This window comes from Penaeus japonicus, unplaced genomic scaffold (assembly GCF_977035675.1).
Source record: "Penaeus japonicus unplaced genomic scaffold, GWHDUDI00000001_assembly GWHDUDI00000025, whole genome shotgun sequence".
Lineage (NCBI taxonomy): Eukaryota > Metazoa > Arthropoda > Malacostraca > Decapoda > Penaeidae > Penaeus > Penaeus japonicus.
In genome coordinates this window covers 35287407-35298143 of record NW_028234427.1, presented here as the reverse complement: position 1 = coordinate 35298143, position 10737 = coordinate 35287407, and the positions used below count along the sequence as shown (strand labels likewise).

The window sequence follows — 10737 nt, the reverse complement described above, 5'->3', positions numbered from 1 at the left end:
TATAATGTACTTGCTTATTTTTTGTGCTTGTCGAAAAAAAACGAAATTTTAATTATATTTTGTTTTCAGGGACCCAACAGTTGAGTGATTTTTCCCTTATTTTTCTTTCTTATTATATTTCTTCATTCATTTTTCAAATGATTTCAGATTAAATTTTAGTTTGTATCCATTTCCTTATTTCTCTTTCATGCTTTGAAAATACTATTTGCCACATAACCATGTTCAAGTAGCAAAGACCGTACTTCATATTTTGTTTTCAGTAACTCTTTTGATTGTGAGATTTCTTTTTATTTTTATTACCTTCTTTTTGTTCTTTTGATACTTTCATTATTCTCTATTCCCTTATAAGCTTTTAAATGTTCATCATAAAGACAAAGATCCAATGTCAAATATGAAAAGTATGGCTCCTCTTTAGGGAGTTTTAGGAAGAAGTACTTTATGTTACTGTGTTTTGACTTACCTCCTTAATGCTGGGAGTACATGTATACAAAAAAATAACCGAAAAAAATATGAATGGACAGATAAGTGAGAGGTGACCTGTATTTATGGCTGTGAGTACTACACCTCAAAGTAGCCATTGCACAGGGGCACATTGCAGTCATTGCACATGGTCAGGGTTACCTTCTTCTTCCCATCCTGCCTTCACATCCTCTGCTGCTGGTACTTTAGACTGGGAATTGGCTTATGGTTGTCTGACGTTTCTCCCAGAAGCTGGTGCTGGGGCAGAGGGTTGTCATCTGCTGTATGTATAATTTTACACTAAAACCAAATTAGTGAATAAGAGGGTGATTATAGTAATTATGAAATTAATTACCATCATCTGTCATCAAATAGAAATATTATCCTTAGAGGAAAAAAGAAGCGAAGCACACCACTCTCGACATCAGCATTCAGGAGCAAAGCATGACTGTCACAGTTTAAAACATACTTGAAATACTTCATATAATCTGTAGAAATTGGTGTAAAAGAACTCATTATAACAGAAAAGAAATAGAAATGCAGTCGGAAGAAATACAAAGACAAGCATCATAGTCAGTTGGTATTTCCGTTAACCACTTGATGTCAAAGGAGTCAAGCGAAGCAGACTAAGCAAAGATTATCTGTCTGTTTTAAGTATTTCTAGAATGGGGTTTAGACATGTGAAAAAGCCGTTCACAGTAAATTCACCCTCCCACTTTGGATTTGCGTTTAGCTTTTTCTCGTGGAAGTATTTTGTCATTTCTTTACTACCTTTTGATCAAATTTTTACATGTGATAGGTCTTTTGATTATATGATCATGATATATACATGGAGTATCGTATTTTCAGGAGGCTAGTTTTGTGTACGATGACTCGTCCACCACAGACATCAACCATGATTTTCTCTTCAGGGAGGGAATCACACCTCAGGTAAAGTAGCCTTCCCTGCTTATATATTGACAATTACTCTTTTTATTTTTATTGATTATTTTGAAAGATCAGTACTGTAAGTTGTTTATATATATATATATATATAGATAGATAGATAGATAGATAGAGAGATATGTATATATAAATGTGTGTGTGTGTGTGTGTGTGTGTGTGTGTGTGTGTGTGTGTGTGTGTGTGTGTGTGTGTATATATATATAGAGAGAGAGAGAGATAGATAGATATAGATATAGATATAGATATAGATATAGATATTGAAGGGATGATAAGAACGGCTTAAGTTAAACATGCCAAGATTGCCTAACTTAATTACATATGAAAAACCCTAAAACCAATACAATAATCTTTTTTTTTTTTTTGCTCCTTTCACAGAGACAAGAAACCTATACACCACGCCTTCTTGCCATAGACTTTAAGGGAAATCTTGGTAGCCTGCCTGTTGACGGTTCTCTGTACAGCCCCCTCCGTCAAGATCTCTCGGTGAATGAAGCTTCGTGGGATGGTCGCATAGAGCTCATAAAACAGTTGCCGGAAGAGAAGAATGAGTACCTGATGGACTTAGAGTTGGAGGATTCTCATTATTTTGCCCAGAGAGATGAAGATAAGGATATTTGCATGGGTTAGTTGGATGAATAATGGATGATTCAGAGTTTCTTTTATTTTGTTGCATATTTATATGTGTGTGTGTGTGTGTGTGTGTGTGCGCACGTGCAAGCTCACTTGTAAGCATTCTGTAAAACTGAAGAACAGTTTGATCCAAACATACTTGTATGTGAATTAATAATATGATGTATCATTCAACAGATGATGGTATCAACGACCAGGGAACCAAAAGTAGCAGTAGTACGGCATCACAGAAGATTTATGACCTTTCAAAGTCTGTTAAAGTCTGGTCGGATTTTCTCCGTCCTCACCTTCACCCAAACTCCCTATACCTCATAGATGAAAAGTTTCTTCAGAGTGGAAGAACAGTTGTAGAGGGGAGTCAGAGTAACTACGGTTTCTTAGCAGGGTCGGCAGTTTTCCAAAGGGAAGACGTAGAAGATGGAATTACTGATAGAATAAGATTACTAGCTGAGTCGTGTGGCAGTTTACAGGTAAGTTCATTTACTTAATTTCAAGATCGAATCAATTAACATTGATAGTCGTAGAGTAGACTGTTTGATACACTGCATATCTTCCTGTTTTTGTAAAAGCTCCAAAAAGTAAACCTTGATGAATCTGTTTAAGGAAACTAATTTGAGATTTGATTGCAGGGTTTCCAGATATTAGCTGATATTCACAATGCAATGGGAGGAGTGAGTCAAGGGATTCTGCAGTACCTTGAAGATGAATACAGCACAAAGGACTTCATAACCTTTGGCATAACTCCGCCACACCTTAGTCCACAGACGCCTCAGGCAAGAGCTGTGATACAAGCCACTATCGCTCAGGTAAGGGCCACTGCTAGACTATGTTACTGACTGAATACTCCAGTTTGCTTACAAGTTAATGATGATAGCTCGTCCCATCTTTTAATGTGATATTATGATTCTTTTCAATTGGTAGTTTTTCCTGAAATTACCTGGCCACAGAAGTAAATTTGAATTCCTTTATGATCGTCAGATGAGGAGAGTAGATGATACATTTATCATACCTGATGCAGAAGTAATTGATATTTCAGTACATCTCATTTCTTCTGAATAGATTTATTTTATGGATGATGGCACAGATGTAGTGGAAGATGCTAATAAAGTTGAAAGAAAGAGATTGATTGATTTTTGGGAGGAGCTGAGGGGATGTTTTGTATTGATATCATCAAGGAGTCGGGTAATTTTCTTATAAATAAAATCTATTATGCAGCAGGGGAGCTTGAGGGGCTTAAATCATCACAACTTTTTATTGTATGAACCCTTCTGAGATGGGTAGCATCTTATTTTCAATGATATGTTACCAAAGTGATATTGATTAACATTTGTTATAATGAGTCATTATAACTGATTATAGCTTGTCATTTCAACAAAAAGGAAAAAACTTGTACAAAAGTCCCCTGTATTTTGAAAAATACCGGGGACTTTTCTATTGATTCTGGCTGGTAATTCATATAAATCATCTCCAAAATCTTAGTGTATTAGAAATCATTTTAGTTATTCTTTTCCTGATTCTGTCTTCTTTCAGTCGTATTCAGAGTTGAGTTCGTTATCTGGCATGTTTGTGCCTCTGAACCTGCGATCACATTGCTTAGACCTGCAGGCATCAACTACCAAATGGCCACACCTGAATATTGAGGTAATACTTTGTATATTTTAAAGTTTATCTCTGAGATATATTTAAAACTATTGGTGTAGATGGTATATTGAAAACTATTAGTAGAATTGATGTATTTCTTGAAAGTTTAGATTTAAGTGACATATCTAAGATTTTTTAAAGGAGGAATTTAAAATGTGCATCATATTCATATTCTAAATTTCTCTCTCTCTCTCTCTCTCTCTCTCTCTCTCTCTCTCTCTCTCTCTCTCTCTCTCTCTCTCTTCTCTCTCTCTCTCTCTTTCTCTCTCTCTCTCCTCTCTCTCTCTCTCTCTCTCTCTCTCTCTCCTCTCTCTCTCTCTCTCTCTCTCTCTCTCTCTCTCTCTCTCTCTCTCTCTCTCTCTCTCTCTCTCTCTCTCTCTCTCTCTCTCTCTCTCTCTCTCTCTCTCTCTCTCTCTCTCTTCTCTTTTCTTCCTCCCTTTTTACTGGGTGAGGATTCGTCTGTTAACTAGATTTTTTATGATCACAGGAAAACAATCCATACTTGTCTAGTAGCGTCATGGCGGCATACCTGGACACGATAAGTCTCGTGTATCGTTCTCGCAATTCTCCCTTGCCAGTAGCACACATAGTGAATGCTTTGACCTTTGGTGGAAGAAAGGTAAGGAAAAAAGATAATAAAAAGAGTCATCTGCTAAGTTACTCTTTTACTGTTTATGTTGTGTTTGTGAAATCTCTGAGATGATGCACCTCTGTGATTGTCATTTGTTTAAGCTGTTTTGCAGAGGGTTGATATATAGTTGTGTTTTCTTTCTCCTCCTTCTTCCTCAGAAGTATGTCAGGTATTTGGAGACAGTCTAGGGCATTTAGGAAGTTGTGCATTAATAAAAAAAAAAGAAAAAAAAAGACAGTGGTGGAAGTTACACTAAAACTGAAATCCATTTTTGTGACTTTTTCTTGTGAAATTTCTTTATATTCAGTATGGTTACTAGTCACAACAGTACTTTCTTATTTACACAATTTCCTTTTTTACAAATATCCCAATGTATTCTAGTTAGGATCTCTTGAATTTTCATAAAAACAGTTGATTGCATAGTAAAACACAGAAATGTATACCTTTAGTATCATTAGAATTAATACTTTTACCGACTGTTGTCAGAGTGTCATATGTGAAGCAGAGATAAAAATTACAGTAGATGCTTGGAACGAACCGACAATTATTCCTTAGGAGTATTGTCAGTATTCAGAACAATAGAGAATTTAATGAAGAAATAGTCCTAGATACATTTTACCCTTATACACATTGCAACCGTTAACCTGATTACCCATTAACCACTTCAAAACGTTACACAGATTGCTGGAGGGAGCCTGGCTATGCCCTTCGGACTTGGGGTAGACGATTACATGCTTGATTGGCTCAAAGAAGGACACCAGCCACGCCTGATCTCCGTGAGCAGTGGGTGTAATATCACTGTCGACCCTGTTAGTGAAGTGCAAGTCATCAGAGGTCTTCAGTCATCAAGGCTAGTGAAGTGAGTTTTTTTCTATTTTTTTCTAAATGTCTTATTGTTTTTCTTTTCCTTTGTGTTTTTATTTGGTAGAGGTTATGTTATACAGTAATATGATATGGAATTTCCAGATTATATATATATATATATATATATATATATATATATATATATATATATTATATATATATATATATATATATAATATATATATATATATATATATATATATATATATATATATATATATTATATATATATATATATATATATTATACACACATTCATATACAGATACATTTATGATGTATATTTATATATCTATATTTCATACACAACATCAGGCTTCTCTAATTTTCATACAATTCTGCTTCCACCAATCAGAAATAAGATTATTGTCTTACTGTAGGTCAGTGAATTAATACCGGCATCAGCCATTTCATAGTTATTACCACTTAAATCAAGATTGTTATCTTTTCACCCCTACTCTTCACAGTCCAGACACAAGACTACCTGCCGGGGTGCATTACACAAGCGCATCTCAGCTTTACCGGAGCTTCCTTGAAGAGTCCGAGATCCCACCGACCTTACGTTTCATAGCCAGTTTGCGAGACCCTCTGAAGGTCAGCACGCCCTTCCCCTCCATCTTCTCTGGAAGGCTCTCCTATGATGGCATGCTTGTACCTTCTAGCGATTCTTCTGTTGCTACATCAGGTGAGCATCCATAATTACTATTTTCCATCTTTGAATTATCTTTGTTTTGTTATATTGCTCTATAACCCCTTGCATATTTGAGATTATGTTTGCATATGTGTTCAGGTGTAAATTTGAAAATTATCTGTATTGCCAATTTGTGAATATCTATCCGATCTTCAGAATAAAAATTCTTTGCCAAAAACATGCAGTAACGAAAAGGAAATTCTCTCCCCAGTAAAATACACTCCCTGTGGTGCTGGACTTCATCAGGGTGGGAGCATCGGCACCCTCTTGGAACAGCTGCTAGGGAGTGCCCAGAATCTCGATGTGACGAAAGTGCCACAGTTGATAGACGAAGGCTTGGATAGAGAAAGCTGGTCGAGTGTACTAGAAGAGTTAAAGAAGCTGAAACTCAACTACTGTCATAACAATGAAGAAATGGAAAGTTCAGATGATGACTAACCTAGTTCAATTTTTCAATTTGGTTATAGCAATTGGTCGGCCAACTAATGAAAAATAATTATCGTCTCATAGGCTTAACTAATTACAGTATGCTTAAATACTTACATATATTATAACATATACATATGTTATACATAAAAAAATACAAATAATTGATCTTAAAAATATGTATTAATGTGCCTTTATTGTATATTATGTTAGCATTGCATTTTTATAGATTTAATAATATGTATCTTGCATTTTACAAGTTACATTTTAAGCACACAAAGAAACGAAAGGCATGTCTTTAATAAATATAATGTATGATTTCATCTCTTCATGACACACAAAAAAAGGTTTAGAAACTTTATCAAATTATTTATCTGATGTAAACATTTTATACAAAAATAAAATTATGTATATGAGTAAAACATGACAGCATTTCTTCATCATAGAAAAATTTCCCATATCTTTCAACATTTTGTAAGTTATTCCTGTGATGTTTCGTTGGTATATTTGAATACTTGTGATGAAGGAAATGTCTGTAGAAAATGTGAGCTTGATCAAATAGATGCTTGTGAGATTAATTACCCTAAATATTAGTGTTTATGCCAGATTAATAAGACACACTAAGTTTTCTTAAGCATTACTTCTGACAGTCATAACAGTTTAATGGGATATGAAAAAAAAATTAGTTCTTAGTTATTAAGCATTGGATCCAGCTACATGACAACCAGGACTTAACCCATTAACGACGGGTGACGTGTATTTTTGTCATACATGACGCAGGAGATCTGGCCAGACAATGGGCGTCATGAGGTTCAGGGATTTTGGATCACTGTGTTATTTTATTGTGCTATGAGTATTGAGTGAGGGACGATGGCAATTGCAGTCATAATTATCATAACTGCTGTAATATTAAGCAAAATGGGTTTCACCGAACATCCAAAAACCTAGATGGCACCACTTTCTTCTAGCACCACCAGGAAAGAGAGCCTTGAATGGCACCCATCTACAGTCTCTAGCAAGCACCATCTTTATAGAGTGATGGCACATATCAAATTGCCGACAACTTGCTCTAAAGTACTGCAGATGAAGGATACGCAGGCAGAATGAGAGGAAGAAGGTGACTCAAACCATGCCCAATGTCTACAATGTGCCCCTGTACCAGTAGGGATGCTTTGTACTGTGGCATTCACAGTCATAAGCACAAGTTTCCTTCCTTTTCCCTTCTCTTCATGTTATCTTCATTGTGGATGGTTATATGTTTCGTATTTGTTCATGGCAGCAAACAAATATGAAAAAATAAAGTTGCTTTATGGCCTCCTCTAAAACAGCAGTACTTCTATCACATTGAGTAAAAAAGAAAAAAAATGAGCTGATATGGACCCTGAACTACAATTTTAGATAGACTGATAGAGCCTGTGATATGACAGATATGAGTCTCTAAATACAGTAAAACACAAAAATGGCTCTTAACTCTACAATGAGTGACTAAAAGAGAGTGGGAAAAGTCAAGGTATGTTGCATGAAGCTGCCTCCCTTTAAAATAAAACCCATTCTGGAGCCTGGTAAGCAAATCTATCCCCGTCGATAATGGGTCAATACATCACACAGCCTAAATAATTAGAAACAAAAATATATACAAGAGAGGGACATTCACAAAAAATTGACACTAGACGAATATGCAGTTTTACAGTATAATCCCACTTGGGGGATTGACAGAGATCAGAATTTTGCAATTATAGAACTTGCATATCTTTTTTGCAATTCTGTCTGATTTATATCTACTCCCAAGTAAACATTCCTTACATTTTCTTTTGTGTTTTCAGGAATTATCAACTGCAATGTATAGTCTATAAAGTTACCTCTTAGATTGGCATATTTTATTTTGAATTTCTATTAACAATGTTGTTACCATTGCTATCATATTTTTTCCTTGCCCTTTTGTTCTCATTAAATGTCTTTATTCATTACAATAAATATCACAAAAGTAATTCCAATAAGTGACCAGTCCCTCTATTTAGGTTATATAAGTATTTTTTTTTATGAAGGTCATTTTATTTTTTATTCCATCATCGTGAAATTGAATGAAATGATCACCGACTCCACCAGCCATCATTGCCATTTCAATTTTATTTCACTTATAATTGGGCACATGGCATCTTTTGTGCATAGCTTCTAACCCTGAGTGACCTATAACCTTGAAAGGGAGACGAAATCTCAGGAGATAACACTCGTGAACCAAGACCATGACATACCACATTGGAATAAAGTATAGAATTCCACAGCAACAATATTCTGTGGTTGGGCTTTTACAAAACATATTCATCGCCAGTACACCTACCATTACACTACAGTTGGAGGTGCTGCAGAGATGAAAAGACTACTTCGACGGGTTGATGAACGTTGAAAACCCCAGGGAAATGAGAGAGGAAAATGGGGTGATGGCAGAAGTAATGGTTTTGCAGGAGAATCACAGGGTGAGGTAAAGAAGGCACTGAAGAAGGTGAAGAGAGGCAAAGCTTTAGGATCAGATAACATTCCTATAGAAGCACGGATAAGCCTAGAAGAAGCAGGGGCTGGATATTTGACATCCCTATTCAACAAAATCCTTGCAGGAGAGAATATGCCAGATGAGTGGAGAAAGAGCACATTGATACCCATTTACAAGAGCAAAGGAGACGCATAGGATTTTGGTAACTACCGGGGCATCAAACTAATGAGTCATACAATGTTGTGGGAACTAACAATTCATACAAAGTTGTGGGAAAGGGTGATGGGCACAAGGCTAAGGAGCTACTGCAGAATCTGTGATGAACAGTTTGGTTTTATGCCAGGGAGAAGTGCCACAGATGCCATCTTTGCACTGCGAATGTTGATGGAGAAGTACAGAGGGACAAAGGCAAATGGATTGTGTGTTTATTGATCTGGAGAAGGCATATGATAGAGCACCAAGAGAGGAGCTGTGGCACTGCATGCGAGAGTCATCGATACCGGAAGTGTATGTAAAGGTGGTACAATATATGTATAATGAATGTATGACAGCAGTGAGAAGTGCAGTGGGTACCACAGAAGGGTTTAAGGTGGAAGTTGGATTACACCAGGGGTCAGCCCTGAGCCCGTTCTTGTTTGCTGTTATCATGGATAAATTAACTGACGGGCTTAGGAAAGGAGCGCCGTGGTCTATGGTGTTTACAGACGACGTTGTGCTATTTAGCGAAAGAAGAGAAGTAGAGGAAGATCTGGAAAGGTGGAGACATGCACTGGAGAGGCGTGGCATGAAAGTCGGCAGAAGGAAGACAGAGTAACTCAGTGGAAATGAGAAGGAAGGAGATGGCAGAGTTAGAATGCAAGGGAAAAGAGATCAAGAAAGTGAATGAATTTAAATATCTGGGCTGAACAGTAGACTGTGAAGGATCTAGCAATCTTCTCAGCTTATCCCTACTCGGGGTCGCCATTTTTTATGAGCTTTCTCCAAACTTCTTTCATCTCTGCCACATCTAACTTTCTTTCTTATGTTTAAGAGGGGTCTAACTACGGTTTAACTCGCAAATGACCCCTGACACCAAGGTATTTAAAAGCATTTGTTCTTTTCAACTGCCTCTACTCTCTAATAATAATAATGGGCTAAGTGTTACATACTTTTCTTGCATATGTACACTTTCTGCTTTTCTTGATATTTTTCCATTATTTGCCTAAGGAGAAAATACCATCAATTGTCCTTCATAAAGCTGTCCAAAATTCTTTCAAACAACTTTAAGATTCTGGTATCATAAGTTTGCGCAGAATACTAATACCATCCTGCCCTAAAGCTTTCCTTTTCATCTTTTTCAGGGCTATTTCTACCTCCTGTCTAGTTACCTCAGCTATCTCCTGGTTATTTGGTTCTCCATCCTCTCTAACTAGTCTCTCATTTTCCTCATTTAATAGTTTTTCAAAGTATTCCTTCCATCTAGTTAGTATATCCCTTTCTTTCTTTATTATGTTACCGTGTAAAGGATCTAGCAATGCTGAAGTTAAAATGAGAGTGCAGGCAGTGTAATGGGTGGAGAAAAGTGTGACAGGAATATGCCAATAGGAGTGAGGGGGGGATCTATAGGCTGTGTGTAAGACCAGCAATGTTGTATGGCATGGAGACAGTGCCAGTAACTGACTTACAAGAGGCAAAGATGGAGGTGGCAGAGATGCGAATGTTGAGATTCACTCTGGGTCTCACACGGAAAAACAGAACAAGGAATGAGACAGTGAGGGACATGCTAGCTACAAGAATGCTTGGGGAGAAGTTAAGAGAGTATAGACTGAGATGGTTTGGGCGCGTGAAGAGAAGGGAAGAGAACTTCGTTGGCCGAAGAATGCTGCAGATGGCACCACCAGGAAAGAGACGTCAAGGCAGACCGAAAAGGTGTTTTATGGACAACATCAGAGAAGATATGCAAGTGGGTGCTGCGGAGGAGGA

General features: G+C 36.8%; 1 protein-coding gene across 1 annotated transcript in view; it reads left to right on the top strand.

The window, feature by feature from the left end:
- LOC122260929 (misato mitochondrial distribution and morphology regulator) overlaps window positions 1–6849 on the top strand; it is a gene marked incomplete at its 5' end in the record, with an annotated part of 7344 nt that extends 495 nt beyond the window's left edge. Inside the window, 9 exon segments of the mRNA XM_043028403.2 lie at window positions 1309–1389; window positions 1780–2026; window positions 2212–2504; window positions 2664–2840; window positions 3565–3675; window positions 4163–4294; window positions 4987–5165; window positions 5638–5855; window positions 6073–6849. Of these exon segments, the coding sequence (XP_042884337.2) occupies window positions 1309–1389; window positions 1780–2026; window positions 2212–2504; window positions 2664–2840; window positions 3565–3675; window positions 4163–4294; window positions 4987–5165; window positions 5638–5855; window positions 6073–6299 (1665 nt within the window).
- Window positions 6850–10737: the final 3888 nt, after the last annotated feature.